The sequence below is a fragment of the Panthera pardus genome, unplaced genomic scaffold, assembly GCF_024362965.1.
Source record: "Panthera pardus isolate Hobbes unplaced genomic scaffold, ASM2436296v1 HiC_scaffold_25, whole genome shotgun sequence".
Classification (NCBI taxonomy): domain Eukaryota; kingdom Metazoa; phylum Chordata; class Mammalia; order Carnivora; family Felidae; genus Panthera; species Panthera pardus.
This window is the reverse complement of record NW_026526821.1, coordinates 26,870,307-26,889,221: the sequence shown is the minus strand read 5'-3', so window position 1 is coordinate 26,889,221 and position 18,915 is coordinate 26,870,307. Positions and strand designations below refer to the sequence as shown.

Genomic DNA, 18,915 nt, shown 5'->3' with positions numbered 1-18,915 from the left:
CTGGGGAGATTTAAAAAAACACCAACATTCTGGGCTGCACCTCCCCGATATTATGATTTAATTGACCTGAACTCAGGAGGGGCTCAGGCTTCGGGAGTTGTAAAAGCTCTCCAGACACCCCACTTGCATCAGCGCTGAGAAGCATGGCCCAGGCTCTAGAGGCCTCTGAGAGCTCATCAGCTACACCAGTGGTGTTCTCTCAGGAGCGCCTCAAAGCGGGTCCTCTGACTTGGGGGTTCTCGGACTCAGATGCGCATGCTGGCTATAGAGACAGAGTCCCGCGCTCCCTGCTAAGGTGGCTTCATCTGAAACCAACTCTGGAGCCTGGGTACTGAAAGCCCGTTGGAGCCAGGCCTTCAACTGAGAAGTCTTCCCTGACCATCAGTCCCAATCTGTGTTGTCTTTTTATCTCATATACAGCTCATACCACTTTCTGTCTTAAATTGTAGAAACCTGTGTCCATATTGCTATGTTTCAAATTATTTATTAAGCTGTTTAGAGTCACCAATGGTCACTTCGAAAAAAACTTGGAAAATCCCAAGAATGAAAACCATCTCTACTCCCATACCTATTAAATATGTATACTTACATCCCTCTAGACATTTTGCCATTTTTTAAAAATTTTTTTAATGTTTTATTTATTTTTTCAGAGAGAGAGAGAGACAGAGCACGAGCAGGGGAGGGGCAGAGAGAAAGGGAGACACAGAATCCGAAGCAGGCTCCAGGCTCCGAGCCGTCAGCACAGAGCCCGACGCGGGGCTCGAACCCACAGACCATGAGATCATGACCTGAGCCGAAGTCGGACACTCAACCGACTGAGCCACCCAGGCGCTCCTGCCATTTTCTTAATAAATGTTTTTAACAACAAAAAAGGATCCTACTTCATGAATGACTTTGCAATCAGTTTTCACTAAAAATGTGCTATGTGGTGATTCTATAGCTATTCTTCAAACATCTGTGTTCCCAAAGTGGCCACTTTAGTCTTGAGCATTCAGTATGTAATCTTAGCAATGAAACTACGTTTTTGAGATGGATCAGTGTGCCATTGGAGCTTCCAGAGGGATCTCTGTTCAGTCTGCCACACGGAGTGTCCATAGATGCTGCTTATCAGCCTCAGAAGGAAGAACAGAGTCTGCTGTAAGGACAGCCTCACCCAGGCCTCTCCCAGAGGCCTGAGAGGTACTCTCAGAGTGCCAGGCTTCGGGGCCCGAGGTGGGAGAGGGCAGGAGAAAACCGCCCTGAGAGGCTCCCATGTCAGGACCACAGGAAAGTTGGAGGGGAATTGGCCGTTCTCTTTGGAGTCAGAAAGGTTACTCAACTCCCTGGATTTTCCATCACAGCCAGGCAGGGAGAGGGTCAGGCTGGGAAACGTCTTCTCTGAGCAGGGCCTTTTAAAGCCTCTTGGCTGGGTCAATTTCCTTCCAGGAGCCAGGGGAGCAGTGCCCGGGTGAAGTTAACCCCTCGACTCCCAAGCAATTCTCCCAGGGATGGGTGAGCCTGGGAGCCCAGGCTTCTGGAATGCAGAGCCATCCAGGGCAAGAGGCCTAAGGAGCCGTGAACTCTGGCTGGAGAAACCTTCCTTCTGGCCTTGTTAAATCCAACAGGCATAATTGCATCCTGCTGACCTTAATTCCCCTGGCGGGTTTAATTGGTCCTGGCATTGCCCCACTTCCTGCCCTGCCCCTGTAGAGGCAGAGAGGGCGGTGGCCCAGCTGGTGCAGGCCGGGAAACCCCCTTCTTAAGGGTGGGCAGGGTCTCTGGCAGCCCCCCGCTGGGCTGGGAGGTTTCCCCGCACCCCTCCCCTGTGCCTGCAAGAGAGCAAATGAGAAGAAGCCCGGGGACTCCCAGGGCACAGCTGGCGGAGCTGAGCTTAACCCTGGGCGAGCTGCAGGCAATCCCGCGGACCCGGAACCAGGCCAGCCTCTCATCCCAGCGGGGGAAGGACTGTGGAGGAGCCTGTGGAGGAGCCGCAGGGACAGCTGAGCCCTCTACCTGGGCGTCCACAACATTATCACGCTGCCAGCACCGTGCCAAGCGCTCTACATACCATGTGCTCCCTAAAGCTCCCGGCCACCCTGGGAGAGGCAATGGGGCAGAGGGGTGATGCGCTGAGCCTTGGCTTAGATGGATCAAACCCAACTCTGTGAATCTGCCCCGTGACTCAGTTTTCCTGTCACATCTGAGAAATGGGGATAGAAGAACTGACATTTATACAGCACTTAGAATGTCTCCTCCCCATGTTCTACAGGCTGTATATACCTCTCCCTATGAGGGAGGTGCTCAAACGCGACTGCATTTGTCCACGCCTAAGTGGCTGATCTCAGAGCTCCTAACCATTGTCCTGGAGATGTGTTGTCACAAAGTTGCTTACCCAGGGGGCCTTACCCGCTTACCAAGAGTTTAAGAGATGCCAGTTATTTGGGAAGCATAACAGTAACAAATGTAGCAAATAAAGCCGCTTATGTTGTCCCAGCTCGGATTTTGGTCTCGACAGGAGGTGGTGCTGGATTCAAATTTGAACAGTTTGCAGCTACTCAATGGCTGTGTGACTTTTGGGAAGAGTCTCTTGCCTTCTCTCGGCATCAGCTTCCGCACCTTTTTTTTTTTTTTTTTTTTTTTTTTTACGTTTATTTATTTCGAGAGAGCCAGCGTGGGTGGGGGAGGGGCAGAGAGAGAGAGAGAGGGAGACAGAGAATCCCAAGCAGGTTCTCCGCGCTGTCAGCACAGGGCTCAAAACCACGAACCGAACCGTGAGATCGTGACCTGAGCGGAAACCAAGAGTCAGACGCTTAACCTACGGAGTCACCCAGGCGCCCCCAGCTTTCGCACCTTTAAAATGGCCTGATCCTTGGCCCTGGAGTCCTTTGTGAGGATCCAGTGAGCTGGGTAAAGCCCTTGGCAGAGTCAGGCCTGGCACTTAGTGTGCACCGACTCAGTAACTGATCAGTACCGACAACCAGTTAGTAACACGGGAATGTCAGCAAGGGCCATCATACTAGAGAGATCCCACAGACCCCGTCCAGAGCCCTGCTAGTCAGTCACTTACTCACCAAACACTGACTTGGCAAGTACACTTTGTGCTGGGGACACACATGAGCACCATAAAGCCCCTGCCCTCGGGGGGCTCCCAGAGACTGTCAATGGTGGGATCAGCCTGGAGCTGAAGGAGGCCAAAGCAGGAGCGTCCAGCGTTTCAAGCTAAACCAGAACATGCTGTGGGAACCACCAAGTAGGGTGCCAGGGGCTCCCAATAACAGACATGGAGAGGAAGCATTTCAGGGGCGCCTGGGTGGCTCAGTCGGTGAAGCGTCTGACTTCAGCCCGGGTCATGATCTCACGGTTCGTGAGTTCGGGCCCCGCGTCGGGCTCTGTGCTGACAGCCCGGAGCCTGGAGCCTGCTTCGGATTCTGTGTCTCCCTCTCTCTCTGCCCCTTTTCCTCTCTCTCTCTCAAAAATAAATAAACATTAAAAAAAATTAAAAGGAAGCATTTCAACCTTCAGGACGCCATCAGACCACAAAGGGGATACCTGGCAGGGAGAGGCGGGCAAGACACAGGCCGGGGAAATTTTAGGGAAGAAAGAGGACTTTGGGCTTCGAGGAAGGACATTTCTGGCTCTACTCCTTGCAGAGTGACTTTGGGCAAGTTACTCTCTTGATCCCCGTCTTCTATTCTAGGGAATAGGATGGCAGTGCCCCACAGAGTGATCACGAAGATGAAGTTTTCAGACAACATGGAGACAGCTAACCGCAGGCCCTCAAAAAAAACCAAAAAAAACAAAAAAGAGAACGCCTTTCCTGGGTTCAGATCCTAATGCAGCCCCTGACAAGCCATATGGCTTTGGATAAGCGACTTAACTGCTCCGTGCCTCAGTTTCCCCATCTGAATAGTACCTAGCTCATTGGGTTGTTCTGAATATCACGTGAGTGAATCTTTATAAGAGCACTGGGAACAAGGCCGTGGGACACTGCTGAGTACTAGACAGGCATTCGTGAGGATTTTTGCTTCCCAGAAGAGGCAGACTTTCACCTGGACCTCGAAGGAGGGAAACGGAGGACAGGTGGGCCAGGAAGGGCAAAAGTCACCAAGACTGGAGAAGGAACTCCAACTTCGGTCTTTATTAGTTTCTGCCAACAACCCCAACATTTGCTCCCTTAAAAAAAAAAAAAAATCACTCATTTTGACTGGTATTCCGTTCACATACTTCACGGTCCAAATAGAAAAAGTGAAAGGGTGTGCAGTGATGTCTCCCTCCTACCTCCGATCCCCCGTTTCTTCCTTACTGCCCCAAAGACATTCTTACCTGAATACAGTGAAAGTTTGTGTGTTATTATAGAGATCACCCTCTTTTGCCCCGATGATAGCATATTCTGCACATGGCTTTAATCGCGCCCCCCCCCCCCCCCCCATTTTGGAGATGGCTTCGTATCATTTCGTTCACAGCGTCCTCGATCTTTTTTACCGCTCCGTGATCTCCCCCTTGCTTAGACGTGCTGCTTGCTTCGGTCATTTCCGCCCCCCTCCCTCCGAGGGCAGGGGTGGTTTCCTCCACGTGGGAGAGCATGGGTGGAGGGACAGGATGGTCGCCACAGCGAGGACCTGAACCCAGACGCCCACTCCAGGGCTATTTCCGGGACACTCAGCTCAGCCAGTTCTCAAGGTCCCCCTCAGAGACAGGCTCTGGGCAGGCAGCCCCTGGATGATGGAAGGCTCTTTGGATACCTCTCCTCATCCCATCTCAGCTTGATTACCTCGGGCCTGAGTGGCCCCCAGGTCACCACCGCACTGGAGGACCCTTGCAAAAGGCTCTCCAGCAGCCCCCTCCTTCCAAACAGGCTTCGGGGGAGAACGAATCTGCTTGGTGGGGTGGCCCTGAGCACTGACCGTCTCCCAGCCTCTGTCTCCTGGGGAGCCCAAGAAAAACATATCTTCAAAAGAAAAGGCTTTCAGGCCCATGGGCATGTTGAGCAAATGTCCCCGAGACAATTTCTTACCCAAAGATGCCCCAAGTAGGTCTGGATGCCAGGGGCAGGGATCATGGGCGCAGAGCTGGGCAGGGGGGTCAGGGTGAATAGCCCCAGCCTGCATGGCTCTAACCAGCTTCTGGGAAACCCCAGGAGACGTGGCACACAGGTGGGCAGAGCCAGGGCCCTTCCTGAGCATAGCCTTGTCCTCCAGCCCCGCCCAAGACCCCCTGGTGTGCCAGGCCCCCTTCCTGATCCTGTCCAAGCCGGTGACACCAGACAAGGCCTGGGAAAAGGCTGCTCCCTCAGGGCCCCAGATGCCCCCCTCCCTTTTCTCTTCCTGCTTCTCCCAACACTACTCTCCCCCCAGTCGGTCTGTGGGAAGAATGCTGTGTCCTCTGAACGGGGGCCAAGAGTGACAGGTGGTGGCAGTCCGAGCTGCATGGCCCCTGGTGTAAGAGATCCTCTCCTCCGTCCCCGCCTCCCCTGCCCGCGCCCCTGCCTCCGCCTCTGCCCACCCAGCCCAATCCCTTACAACTGCCCCAGGACTGCTTCTGGGCAGCCGCTGCAAGTCAGACGGCCCTCAAGTTGCCCCTCTCTGCTCCAGGTACCTTTCTCCCCTCAGTCAGCTGGCCCTGGCTCCTCTCGGCCAGACAAGAGGAGGAATCTGACAGCCTGACACACCTCACTCTTCTTTCTGCAGCTAGAAAGACTTGAGTTAGACAAGCAGAAGCACACGCCTCCCTACCTCATGGCGACAGCAAACGGAGCAGTCGAGCTGGGAATCCAGAGCCCATCGACAGGTGCCAAGCTGGGGCAGGAGACAGAGGGAGGAGCCTGGGAAGGGGCGTTTGAATCCAGGGCTGGGCCCGTTCCTCAGTGGGAGTTCTGTGCCCCAGGCCTTTTTGTATGGCGTATGAAAGACCCAGAAATTACAACTATCTCTGGGTGACGTTGGGCTGGGTTGAGGGCCTGCATGAAGCCCTCCCTGGAAAGAACGGGAAGATGGGAAGCCCCCATGCATGGCATCTAAACATCCTGGGCAAGGGACGGTGGGGGCATCAAGGCGCATTAGAGGACCAGAAGTCTCCCAAAAGGGCCTCCCAGATCCCGGCAGCCCATCTCTAGAGCCCATCAGATGGCCCCAGAGGCTCAGTGGGACCAGCATTTGCAAATTGCTGCCTAGGTAGGGACCTGGGCCCAGAGCTGGTCTCTGGCCAGCCTGGCTGGGGGTGGTGGGTGGATCCTGACTGGTGTCTCACTTCCTTTGCAGACAAAGCACCTAAAGGTACAGCAGGTGAGGGACCCCCGGCTACGGAGAAAGAGCCTGGTCCACCAGATCCAAAGAAAGGTCCTGGGCCGCCAGATGGGAAGAAAGAACCTGGCCCCTCAAACCCAAAGGAAGAAACCAGTCCCCCGGATGCAAAGAAAAAACCTGGGCCCCCAGACCCAAAGAAGGAACCTGTTCCACCCACCCTGAAGAAAGACGCCAAAGCCGATGTCCTAGAGAAAGGGGGCGGGTCCCCGGCCCAACCCTCAACGAGCAGCCAGGGCCCCGAGGGAGAAGGCGACCTGGGTGGGGGCCCCGCGGAGGGCAGCGCTGGGCAAGCAGCAGCCCTGCCCCAGCAGACCGCGACAGCGGAGGCCAGTGTCAAGAAGCCCAAGGCCAAGCAGGAGACCTCAGGCAGCCAGGGCCCCGGAGAGCCCAAGGTACACAAGAAGGCAGCCGAGGGCCAAGCAGGGGCCAGGAGGGGCTCCCCCGCCTTTCTGCACAGCCCGAGCTGTCCTGCCATCATCTCCAGGTGAATGCCCCCTGTCCAGCAGTGGGGACGGGTCTGAGGCTCTGGCCCCAGAGGTCATGCGTAGCTCCTCTGTTTTGGGCATTGTTGTCACCATGTTCAGTGCTAGATTGGGCGGTTCTGAGACAGTCTAGCATCTGTCCTGGGCATTGGCTCTACTACCTTGTGCCCCTGCAGAAACCAGGATGTGGTGAGCGTTCATAGACACCAGGAATGTCAACACAGAGAGGTCCTCAAAGACCTCTTCTCTAAGCATCTGGAGTCCAGAGTTCCCCTTCCTCCATGAACTTGGTTCTAGCCAAGGGCAGGACTGAGATATCGGGGTGGGGGTGGGTGGGTGGGGAAGATAACTTACCTTCTTACTATAATGCGAAAAGATGACTAATAATCGGATTGATAGATCATTACTAATACTTTCATAAGCATGATATAGCACCAGTCTTCGGCAATCTGTTAGACTTACCTGAATGCTAACCACATGAATGATATTAGAGATGTATTATAAACCACAGTAGTGACACCATATCAGTCAGAATTATATATTAATATCAGTTAATACCGTGATATCATTGATACATGATCTATTGAATTACCACGGTCTTCGTGAATCAAGAGCCACACGCTGTCCCTAATTGTAGCCACATAACAATTAACCAAAACAACAATCCTGTTAGTAGATATTAATGATCTATTAGTGCATTGATAGTCAAGATAGTGACCACAGACATTTATGGTATTATTAATGTCCCTTGACTTCATTCATAGTGAATTTGGATGCATCACCCCATGCATTTGAGGGAGCGGTGGGGGGTTGTGTTAGCTCCAGATTGCAGGAGAGGCTCTGGAAGCATCGAGACCTCCCAGAGGCCAAAGCACAGCTCTGACTGCTAAAGGCATCGTCTCTGCATCGTCATGTTCTAGGCCTGAGAAGCTGCCAGCTGAGAAACCCCCAAATGAGGCATCAGAGCTCATCTTTGAAGGGGTGCCTGTGACCCCCGGCCCCACGGATCCCGGGCCAGCCACGGTGGCAGAAGGAGGGAAGGACATCCCGGCAGGCAGCCAGAAGGAAGCAGGAGAGAAGGCTCCGGGCCAGGATGGCCAGGCTAAGGTGCAAGGGGACACCTCCAGGGGGATCGAGTTCCAGGCTGTTCCCTCGGAGAAATCGGAGGTGGGGCAGGCCCTTGGTCCCACAGCCAAGGAAGAGGACTGCTTCCAGATTTTGGGTAGGCCAGGGGCAGGTTGGGGGCTGGGGAGGGAGAGGGGCTCCCCAGATGTCCCCATGTCTCTCAGTTTGGAGCGCTGAGTGTCGTATAACTCTAAGAAGTACAAGTTCCTGGTCCCTTCGGATGGAGAAACCGAGGCTTGGGGAAGGGGAAGCGTAGCGAGTGCCCCAAATCCACAGCCAGGACAGGATCTGTACCTGTCCAAACAGCCCCACTCCAGAGCTCACTTTTTGCACTCTCTTCTACTTTGTCTACAATGGGGTTGCGGGGCGGGGGGGGGGGGGGGGCGGATTAGGCAGGTTTTGGAGCAGCACCAACTCTCTGGACAGTGGAATTTAAACTCAGTCTGTAGAAGAGCTCAAAGGCCAAGCTTTGGTAGTTCAACTGCATCCTGGAGGGGGTAGGGAGGGTCATGAGAGCCATAGAGGGTTCATGAACTGAGGAGCACAGGTGTATGTGTATGGGAGCAGTGACCAAGGAAGCTGGGCACGTGAGATGGGGCAGGACTGTAGAGTGGCCTTAACTGATGGTCAGACAAGGAGCTGGGGGGTTAGTGGTTTATTAAGGAGGAGACATAGAGCATGAGCGGGCTTGGGGATCAGCTGAGTAGGGAAAAGGCCTGGGCAGGGGTGCAGCAGGGGTGGGGGTGGGGTGAGATGGGGTCAGGAGAGCCCAGAGTGTCCTGACACCCCCCTCCTCCAGGCTGAGGTGCCATGGAAGCCCAGTCAGCCCGCCTGGTCAGCGGCACGGTGCCACCCAGACAGGGTGGGAGGGCCTGGCGGCTGGGCAGCGGCCAGGAGCACTGCCTCCTCCCCCAAGCAGCGGCAGAGCCTCTGCCCCGCCCCCTTCAGAAATCACATCCTCGGGGTGACGGGACCTGAACAACCTCCAAGGGCCGTCAAATGTATCACCAGCCCGGCTTCCCTGCTGCCTCTTGCTATTTATAAAGAGGTTTCCATTCCCGATGACTCAGCCTGTGGGCCGCCAGGGCCCGCTGTTCCCCGTCGTCACCGCTAGGTGGCAGCCTCTCCCTACCAAACACCGCCTTCCCTGTCTCCTCCCGCCCTCGCCCTGCCCTTGGGCGGTGCCCAGCTCGGGGCAGCTTGTGGTGTTATTACAGGGGATGGTAGGCAGGTCCAATCACCTACCCCATCATTCAGACATAGTAACGCTGATCTGGTCCTCCTCCATTATCGTCCCCACCCCACCCCGCCTTTTTTTTTTTTTTTTTCCTTTAATGGAAATGCAGATAGCTTGGGATGGAGACTTCCTACCTTATAATGTGGGAGGGCCCAAGAAATCCAATCAGCTGTCCCCATTGTTGTGCCAGGAGAAGCTGAGCCCCCTCTGACAGAGTCCCAAGGCCATTTTGTGTGTTGGTGGCAGAGCTGAAACTGGAAACTGGGCCCCCTAGCCCCTATCCTGGAGCCAGCTGTCCCCCAGGTATCATCACTTGGTGAACTTTGCTGGATGGGGCCCAGGCCAGGCAGGAGGGGGTGGTGCCGGGGTACATCCTCAGCAGCTCCTGCCACCGACTGATGGCTCTGTTCTGCCTCCCCAGATGACTGTCCGCCACCCCCAGCCCCCTTTCCCCACCGCATCGTGGAGCTGAGGCCTGGGAACATCCACAGTCAATTCAGCCTGAACTCCAAGGAGGCGCTGGGCGGGTGAGAGCTGGGACCCAGAGCCCCTGGCCCACAGGCAGGAGCACATCGAGCACCCAGGGCCTCACGTCTTTCATGTACAAGGCCCCCCCCACACCCCGATTGGACGTGATCTCTGTGGACACAATTACTTCTACGTGGTTAATAACCCCCATCGTATGCAAGCTGTCACATGGGTTGATATGCACTCACGCCCCCGTCTCTCACACAGATACACCATCGGCCATTCAGTGTTGCCCATAGGAGATGAATGGTATTTTCCTGGCTGTTTCAGTTTTAGGCACCACCCTGATCCCCGCAAGGTGCTTCATAAAAAACCCCGCAGGTGACTTGCCCAGGGCCCCAGGGCCCATGCTTACCACAAGCCTGTGAGCTATCACACCAGGGGCCATCCTATGGATGAGCCGACCTGTCCTGTGCCCGTGGTTTTTGTGGCTCAGCTCCTGTCCCTGCAGTGGAGCTCATAGCTTCCGAATGGAGCCAGGCTGGCTGGGACAAGCGTACTGTCACAGAGGGGGATCCAGACGGGAACGGAACACAAGCCCCCTACCTCAGCCCTGTGTCCCCGGGAACCCCTTCACTCCCAACCTCTTCTCTCTTCAGTGGCAAGTTTGGAGCAGTCTGTACCTGCACGGAGAAAGCCACGGGCCTCAAGCTGGCAGCCAAGGTCATCAAGAAACAGACGCCCAAAGACAAGGTAGTAGGGGCTGGCTGCATGGGAGTGTGAAGGGGTCCTTGGAGTGGGGAGTGGGTACCTCTCACCTCCCTCTACCCGTATGTCTGCACCAGGGGTTTGTTGTGTGGACCTTGATGTTGCTGAAGGGGTCACTCAGATAGACAGATGGACAGGCAGACAACCCTGCCACAGGGCCTGAAGCCCCTACCCATAAACAAGACACCTCAGTTAGTGAACTTATCCTTGCGACTTCCCCTTCTAGGCACAGGACATTCAGGCCTTCTGTTTGTTTCAATTCAGCAAACACTCATGAGTGTGGGCTCTGGGCCAGGCCCTGTGCTAGGCCCTTGGGGTCCCCAAGGGAAGTGAATGTGGTTTCTGCCTTCAGGGAATGCCGAGGTAATCAGGCCCCGTCTAGAGCTGTGCCTCCACACCCAGCCCGGCCCGGTTCAGAGGAGGCCAAGGGCAGTGTTTATTTAAGGAATGAGTGAATGAGTGGATGAATGAATGAATGTGGGCAGAGGCTCACGTGAAGTGAGGGAGGGAGTCAGGTGTGTGAGGAGGTGATGACCGTCTAACAACCTGTTGTGGTGAGGACTGGAACTCAGGAAAGCTAGGGCGGGGGGTCAGGAAGGGGCTGTGGAGAAGGCTCCTGATTCAGCTGGCGGGTCTCTCTAGAACAAAGGCTTGAAGCAGAAGCTGATTCTGGTGGCGGGGCAGGGGAGAGAGTTTCAACCAGAGGGGAACCGTGAGGGGAAAGGCCTGAAGGCCAGAAACGGCAGAGACCTGCTGGGGACCCTTGGGTTGAGGCAGGGGAGCCGAGAAGTGAGCTGATGGGCATTCGAGGCAGAGACCCAGCACCTGAAGAGGCCTGGAGCCTGGGAAAAGCATGAGAAGGAGCTCCAGAGGCCTGCAGCCCTGCCCCTCTGTCACGGCTCTATGCACGCTGGGAAGGAGTGTAGTTTCTACGTGACTCTGCCTTTCTCCAACTCCCCTACTTGACTGCCGGGTCTCCAGGCCTCTGTTATGGACCTGGCTCGGCCTAGACGCTCAAGACACATGTGCTGTGGACATTAATTGGAGTCAGCTCTTGACTGCTTTCTTCCTGAGTACTTTTTCTGCGCCATTCGCTGTGCCAGGTGCCGGGGACACGGTGGCGAAGTCCGTGGGTCCCTGTCCTCATGGGGTGACAAGCTAGAGAGGAGGAGCAGACAACTAAAAACAAGCACAAAGCATGGTGTCAGGCACTGAGATGCGCTAGCAGGAAAAGTAAAGCGAGGCAGGGTACAGGGAGTGGGGGGCCAAGGGGGCCATAAAGATAAGGTGGTGAGGTCAAGGCCTCTCAGGGGAAGTGACGAGTGCAGTGAGAGACGAATGAAGGAGTAGAATCACAAGGAAAAAGGGAAAAATTTGGGCAGTGACGTGATGCTGGGGGGCAAGGGGGCGGGCAGGGGGAGAGGCTTGATTTGTGGCATCTGGCAATTTCCCTGGTGTAAATATTCCTACCATGGCTGATATCAGCTACCGGTGTGACAGGTGGCTTTCAGCCTCTCTGAAAGTGACAGTTTAGCAGCCTCGACTAGGAAGGCAGTGATGGAGCAGGTGAGAAGGCACTGACTGGGTTTGTAATCCAAGAGGGTTTCCTGATGGCGGGTGTGAGGGAGTAAGAACGCGGGGAAATCTGAGATAGCCTCTAACTTTCTGTCCTGCGCACCTGGGCCAGGGGTCATGCCCTGTTGCTAACAGGCAAGCTGAGGGCAGCTCAGTTGTGGGGAGGGGGCCACATCGAGGGTTTCATTTGGACCTGAGAGACTCCGCATGTCACTTGGACATCCAAGGGGAATGGCAGTTAGGCATTTGGAGCTGTTGGTGCCTGGAGTTCAAGGGTGCAGTCAGAGGTGGAAGTACGTATTTGGGGATCAATTACATTTGGATAGAACGGCAGGTACTGGGGCTTGAGGAGGATGCCCGGGGAGAGTGGTGAGCGGAGGACTGGCCCTCGGGCACCCCCGTGTTCAGGCGGGAGGAGAAGGGGAAGATCTGGCAAAGGAATGGTGTCCCAGCAGGAATGACCAGGGGTAAGGACACAGTCTCGGGAGTGGGGAGAGACAGGAGGCAGGGAGGCCAGCAGGGAGGAGGCCGGGCAGTGGTCCGGACCAGGCCCAACAGGTCCGGCCAAGGGCAGAGGGGTGGAGGGTGGAGGACAGGGAGTGGTGACACTCAGGTGGGGCCCCTGGCTTCCCTGGTCCCCAGGAAATGGTGATGCTTGAGATCGAGGTTATGAACCAGCTGAATCACCGCAACCTGATCCAGCTCTACGCGGCCATTGAGACCTCGCACGAGATCGTCCTGTTCATGGAGTAGTGAGTGCTGGCAGTGGGGCAGGGGACCGGGTGGGGGTGCCAGCCGGCCCGGAAGCAAGCTTGTAGAGGGGTCTGTGCACACAGCATCGAGGGCGGCGAGCTCTTCGAGAGGATTGTGGATGAGGACTATCAGCTGACTGAGGTGGACACCATGGTGTTTGTCAGGCAGATCTGTGATGGGATCCTCTTCATGCACAAGATGCGGGTTCTGCACCTGGACCTCAAGGTACTGGAGCTGGGGCCTCCTGGGAGGGGTCAGGAGCAGCATCCGACCACCTGAAACCTGGTGGCAACCAGCTATCCCTCCGCCCCTCCCGTCGGTCCTTCTCTTCCTCCCTCCATCCTTGTATCTATAGATCCCGAAGGGTTTATTGAGTCTTCACTAAGTACCAGGAGCCAGGGCTACAAGACAGAGTGAAAGAGACTTGGTCCTAGCTCTCAGGGTGTCTAGTCTAGTGTTAAGTACACATCTCTTACAGTCCTGGGAGCCCCAAGCGCACCGTCTCACGCAATGAACTTGCTAAGTGTTGCTAATGCGTCCACCTCAGTGCTGGCCCCTTGTAGGCGCTGCGAGTGTTTATTGATTCATCCCACAAGTATTTGTGGAGGGCCTACTCTCTGCCAGGCAGTGTTCTAGGTGGTGGAGATCAGGAATGAACAAAGCAGATAAAAACGCCTGCCCTCTGGGAACTTATGTTCCAGAAGGGGAGTCAGAAAAACAAATCAATTACGTAGAGCATCAGTGCGGCAACACACACGTGACAGGCACTAACAAAAACGTTCAGTGAGAGGATATTCACATCCCTCCTCTGACCCTGCTCAGTAACTTGCAGGTAGGGGGTCAGGGACAGAGCGAATCGGGTTTATGGATCACGCCAGCTGTGGTCAGCTGGAGCTCGGCGATGCGGGCGGTGGTGCTGAGTAAGCAGGGGCAGCGTGAGTGCTGGGTGTCACGTTTGCAGGATAATCGGCAGGGCTGGTGGAGAATATGGAGCATGACCACTGCGGTGGGTTAGCACCCGCTGGCCTCGTGGATAGTCCTTTCGCTCATTCACTCGACAAATATGTATCGAGTACCTGTGCCGTGCTAGGCTGCTTCTGTGCTGCTGTGCATGGTGCTGGGCACGGGCGTTACCATAGGGATGGCGAAGGACACGCCCCTTTCCCCTGGGAGCCTACAGGTTAGTGGGGGAAACGGACCTTCCTCAAATAGATCATCTGAAACCGGAAAAGCGTTGTGAAAAGTACATGAGAGTAACGGGGAGACATACGAGGTGAACTTGGGAGGAGCATGCAAAGGCCAGAGCAGGCCCAGGGCTGGCCAGCACCTGTACCGCGGGCTCACTTGGGGTCAGAGCTGTTTGGGGCGTATGCGCCTTCCGACAGCCCGCCAGGCGGGTGTGCTGTGAGCATCCGCCCTGACAAGTGAAGCCAGGAGAGTAAGGAGATGGGTTCCAATGGGCCAACGTGGCGGCAGGGAATCTGAGGGGTGGTTGTAATGACCAAGGGCCCAGAGGGTGGCGGCCGGGACCAGTGGCAGGGATGGAAGGTGGCCAGACGGTGGCTACATTCTGAAGCTAGAGCCAGTCTGATTTGCTGAGGGTTTGGATGGGGGAGGGGGCAGAGGGCAGGGAGAGGAAAGAGCAGGGTGACTCCTGAGTTTCTGGCCAGAGCTGGTGCCTGCACGTGGCATTGGAGGCCTCCCGTTACCCCCGTGAAAGCCACTGCCTCTGGGGTAGAGCAGGGTCACCAGTTAAAATGAAGTGCCCTGGGAAGAAGCTCATTCTGAAGCCTATCCTGAAATGTGTTTTTTCAGGAGAGCAGTAAGTTTCTCCTCAAAGAGGGGTTTCGTGGTCAAGTAAGCTGGGTGACCCATGGCCCGACGGCCCTTCCCAGGGCTCCTCGGGAACTCTCAGACCAGGAGGAGGTCTGAGTCTGTGTCACTTCCCCCAAAAGATCGCACCCTGGGACCTTTCTTTTCTTTCTCTGTTTTGTTCGAACACCAGGTGAGCGGGTGTCATTATTCCTGCTCTGAGCGGATGCCTCGGTTCAGAAAGCGCCTTCAGAAAGCATGCTGTCAGGGTGCTCTAGTCAAACGCCCACAGAGCCCAGATGTGTAACAGGGGCCAGGCCAGGGCCGTGAAGGCCCCGGGGGAACCAGAGGACTAGCACCCGTCGGGGATCACTGACAACTCACCCCGAGTGGTGTGTGGCCATGAGGCGAGGGCTTCTGTTGTTTCGGGAGGTGCAGAAGATCTGGAAAGCAGGGTTTTTGTGTGAAGTCTCCTGCCTTTGAACCATTGTTAACTACCAAAAAGGTTTTTGCCTTGCAATCTCAGATTAGCCCTCTGTCCTCGGGTTACAGGAGGAGAAAATGGAGGCCCAGAGCGGGGAGGGACCGGCCTCACAGGAACTTCACTCACACACTCACCTGTGCTGGAGTCACAGGATTCCCAGGAGCCTTGGCTGAGCACCTACCCGGTGCCTTAGTTAGACATTGGTGGGGGGAACAGGGAGGCAGGGAGGGGACAGTCCCTGCCCTGGGAAAGTCCTTCTCTGGGCTGCGGGGTCCTCATCTGTGCCTGGAACAGGCAGGCCCGGGGGGTCACTGATCGGCGGCCCACACCGGCAGCCTGGGCCTCTGCTCCAGAGAGCCCGAGACATGGGTGGACCTGGGTGGGGACGAAGGGTGAGCCAGGTCAGAGGTCAATCCGGGCCACCCCCTTCTCCTCAGCCAGAGAACATCCTGTGTGTCAACACCACGGGCCATTTGGTGAAGATCATTGACTTTGGCCTGGCACGGAGGTACCACCTCAGTGGGGGCGCGGGGGGGCGGGGGAGGGTAAGGGCAGGGCAAGCCTCTGAGGTGGGCAGGGGGCAGGGGAGGAGCGGAGGGTGCCGGCACGAAGGCTGGGGTCTGCACTCTGAGCTCTTGCTCTCACCCCCAAGGTATAATCCCAACGAGAAGCTGAAGGTGAATTTTGGGACCCCAGAGTTTCTGTCACCTGAGGTGGTGAATTATGACCAAATCTCCGATAAGACAGACATGTGGAGTATGGGGGTCATCACCTATATGCTGTGAGTCCTGAGAGAATGTGGTGTCTGTGGGACTGGGCATGTGGGTGGGCAGCTGGGGCCAAAATTGGCCTTGGGGTCCTGGTGGGGTGGGTCCCATCTCTCCACTCTCTCAGGAAGGGGGTTGCTGGGGTTGGGAGTGCTAGGGAGAACCAAGAGAAGGGAACTTTGTACCCGTTTTGTAGATGGAGAAATGAAGGCCCCTAAAGGCACAGTGTCCTAGCCTAAGGCTCTGGACAGCAGACCTTTATGACTCAGGGTGGGGGCAGAGGGGCAGCAGACATCTTTTATGCACTCATCATTCCTCTTCTCCATTGTAACCTGTGAAGCTGGGATGATTATGCCCATTTTACAGATGAGAAGAGTGAGGCTCAGAGAGGGGAAGTGACTTGCCCAAGGTCACCCAGCCAGTCAAACCCAGGTCTGTCCCACTCAAGAAGCTGGGGGTCGGGGCACCTGGGTGGCTCAGTCGGTTGAGTGTCCGACTTTGGCTCGGGTCATGATCTCACAGTTCGTGAGTTCGAGCCCCGTGTCGGGCTCTGTGCTGACAGCTCAGAGCCTGGAGCCTGCTTTGGATTCTGTGTCTCCCTCTCTCTCTGCTCCTCCCCCACTCACATGCAGTTTCTCTCTCAAAAATAAATAAAGATTAAAAAAGAATAAAAAAAAAAAAAGAAGCTGGGAGTCTTTTCAGCTCATGGTGCTGCCTTCTAGGATCTGCCTCCATCCCCTGAGCCCCCAAAGGTGACTCAGGGTCCCCAATTTCATCTCCCTGCCCCCTGACATCCCCTCTCTCCAGGCTGAGTGGCCTCTCCCCCTTCCTGGGAGATGATGACACAGAGACCCTAAACAACGTTCTCTCTGCCAACTGGTACTTTGACGAGGAGACCTTTGAGGCCGTGTCCGATGAGGCCAAAGACTTTGTCTCCAACCTCATTGTCAAGGACCAGAGGTGAGGCTCACCCCAGGACACAAACCCCGTGTGTGCAAGCCCACTGCGTGCGTCCCTGCATGTGTGTGTGTGTGTGTGTGTGTGTGTGTGTGTGTGCATGCACTGCAGGGCAGGAAGAGGGCCGGGCAGTGGCTGGGCTCTGGTGTTTCGCAGGCATTCTGCCCATCCTCACCGCACTGCCCCCTCCCACAGGGCCCGGATGAGCGCTGCCCAGTGCCTCGCCCACCCCTGGCTCAACAACCTGGCAGAGAAAGCCAAGCGCTGTAACCGCCGCCTCAAGTCCCAGATCTTGCTTAAGAAATACCTCATGAAGAGGCGCTGGAAGGTACCACTGGACACGGTGGGGAGGAGGGAGGGGCTGCAGGCGGGAAGAGCTCCTGGCACCAGATCCCAGGCCCCACCAGCCCTGCCTTGGCAGTTTCTATCGACCAGGCCTAGCCCTGTCTGGAAAACAGGGTTGGCTTTTCTCTCTCTCTGTCCCGGGCTGGTTCCTCTCCTGGAGTAGTGACCCTCCACCCACCCCCTAGAAGCGTCTATCACTTCTAGGCATGGGGAACACGCCAGTGGACAAAAGAGACAAGGATTTTAATTTTTATGGACTTACTTTGGGTAGGGGGGGGGGTATTAAAAGAGGTTAAGGAAGGGCTCTAGAAAAGAATGAGGATGCTCAGGAGTGCCAGGGGAGAGGTTGCATTTCTTAATAGGGTGGTCAGGAAAGGCCCACTGTGAGAGAGCATGTGAACAAAACACCTGAAAGCAGCGAGGAGTAAGCCATGCTGGTACTGGGGAGAAGAATGTTCCAGGAAGAGGGAATAGCCAGTGCAAAGGCCCTGAGGCAGAAGCGTGGTTGGCAAGTGTGAGGAACAGGTGGGGTGGGCAGTAAGGCTGGAGGGGAGTAGGCAAGGGGTTAGGGAGATGAAATCAGAGAGGGATGGGAGGCAGGGGGTGGAGGGACTTGGCCATAGCAAAGGGCTTATGTTTTACTTGGAGCGAAATAGGAGCCACCGAAGCATCTAGAGCAGAGAGGTACCCAGGTTTGGCTGCCATACCTGTTGAATGAAGGACGGTGTCCTGGAAGATAGGTATCATGGCACCTCCTGTGGCCACTCTGGGTACTGCACCCTCCCTCCACCTGGCCTTTGGGGAATGAAGGAGACCTACTTAGGGGACGCTCTGCTGGACCACAGCTTCTCCTTTGCCCCGAGGCTGACTGGGACATTTCTCCCTCATCCCTCAGAAAAACTTCATTGCCGTCAGTGCTGCAAACCGCTTCAAGAAGATCAGCAGCTCGGGGGCACTCATGGCTCTGGGGGTCTGAGCCCCGGGAGCGCCTGAGGCCTGGACGCAGCTGCACAGTGGCCGGGGCTGAGGCCACACAGCCCAGAAGGCCAGAGAAGACGGGCCAGATCCCCAGGGTGGGCTGGCTAGGACAAGACTGCGCCAGGCTGGGAGGCTCGGGGCTCCCCACGACCCCGCGCAGCGACTGCTTCCCCGACGTGAGCCGCCTCAGATGTGGCCTGAATCGATCCTGCTAACGCCTCCCCAGACAGGGCCCTCCCCGGCCCGTCTGTCACAGCCCAGATGCCACAGGCCCTGTTGTCCCCTCCCTGGCTCCCCCTCTTGGAATTGCTACCCCGGTGACCCCTGCTTGGCCTCACCTGGGGCATCCCTGGCCGGGGCTTGCTCCTAGCTGGAACGGGAAGGCTGGGGGTCCCAGCACGTGGGGCTTCTGCGGTTGTGGATGGGAGGCCCTTGGTGGGGCAGGAAGGCAGCGAGGCCAATTCCTGAGGCCCAGCTGCCAGGGGAACAGAGCAGGCTTTGTGAAAGAGGACCTCCATGCCCCCGCCCGCCTCCCCGCTCCCAACAGATAAGGCCTAGTACACACCATCTGGCCCGGCCCGGCCCGGCCCCCGCCCACCTTCCTTACGACCACCAACACACAGGAACTCCGTGTGAGAGAAGGACACCCAGCCCAGGCCTGGCGGAGAGTGAGGGGAGAGGCCTGGGGGACAGGGAGACCACCCCCAAGCGTGCCTGAGGGCCAGGCTGGCCCAACCCAGCCACTCTGGACCCTCATCCCAAGGGTCATCCACGGCTTCAGATGATGGGGTCAGCAGGCCCAGGAGGAGGGGGAAAGCCATTGGGCAGTCCCCAACCTGCTCTCAGCTTGTGCCTTGTAAATAAATGTACAGGTTGGATGTGG

General features: G+C 56.3%; 1 protein-coding gene across 1 annotated transcript; it reads left to right on the top strand.

Moving 5' to 3' along the window:
- The first annotated feature begins 5,465 nt into the window (after positions 1–5,465).
- MYLK2 (myosin light chain kinase 2) lies at positions 5,466–18,915 on the top strand. The gene is made up of 13 exons (XM_019458841.2): positions 5,466–5,570; positions 5,667–5,766; positions 6,237–6,765; positions 7,684–7,985; positions 9,547–9,652; positions 10,253–10,346; positions 12,579–12,688; positions 12,773–12,914; positions 15,423–15,493; positions 15,638–15,766; positions 16,560–16,712; positions 16,905–17,037; positions 17,950–18,915. The coding sequence occupies exons 2-13, from the start codon at positions 5,715–5,717 to the stop codon at positions 18,028–18,030; spliced, it is 1,902 nt and encodes a 633-aa protein (XP_019314386.2). The 5' UTR covers positions 5,466–5,570; positions 5,667–5,714; the 3' UTR covers positions 18,031–18,915.

What these genes read in the sequence shown, in the direction of transcription:
- MYLK2 (XM_019458841.2), top strand. Translation starts at nt 5,715, where the DNA reads ATGGCGACAGCAAACGGAGCAGTCGAGCTGGGAATCCAGAGCCCATCG. An exon ending in TGTCCTGCCATCATCTCCAG is followed by an intron (nt 6,766 to 7,683) that starts GTGAATGCCCCC and finishes GTCATGTTCTAG; the next exon opens with GCCTGAGAAGCTGCCAGCTG. An exon ending in TCATGAAGAGGCGCTGGAAG is followed by an intron (nt 17,038 to 17,949) that starts GTACCACTGGAC and finishes CTCATCCCTCAG; the next exon opens with AAAAACTTCATTGCCGTCAG.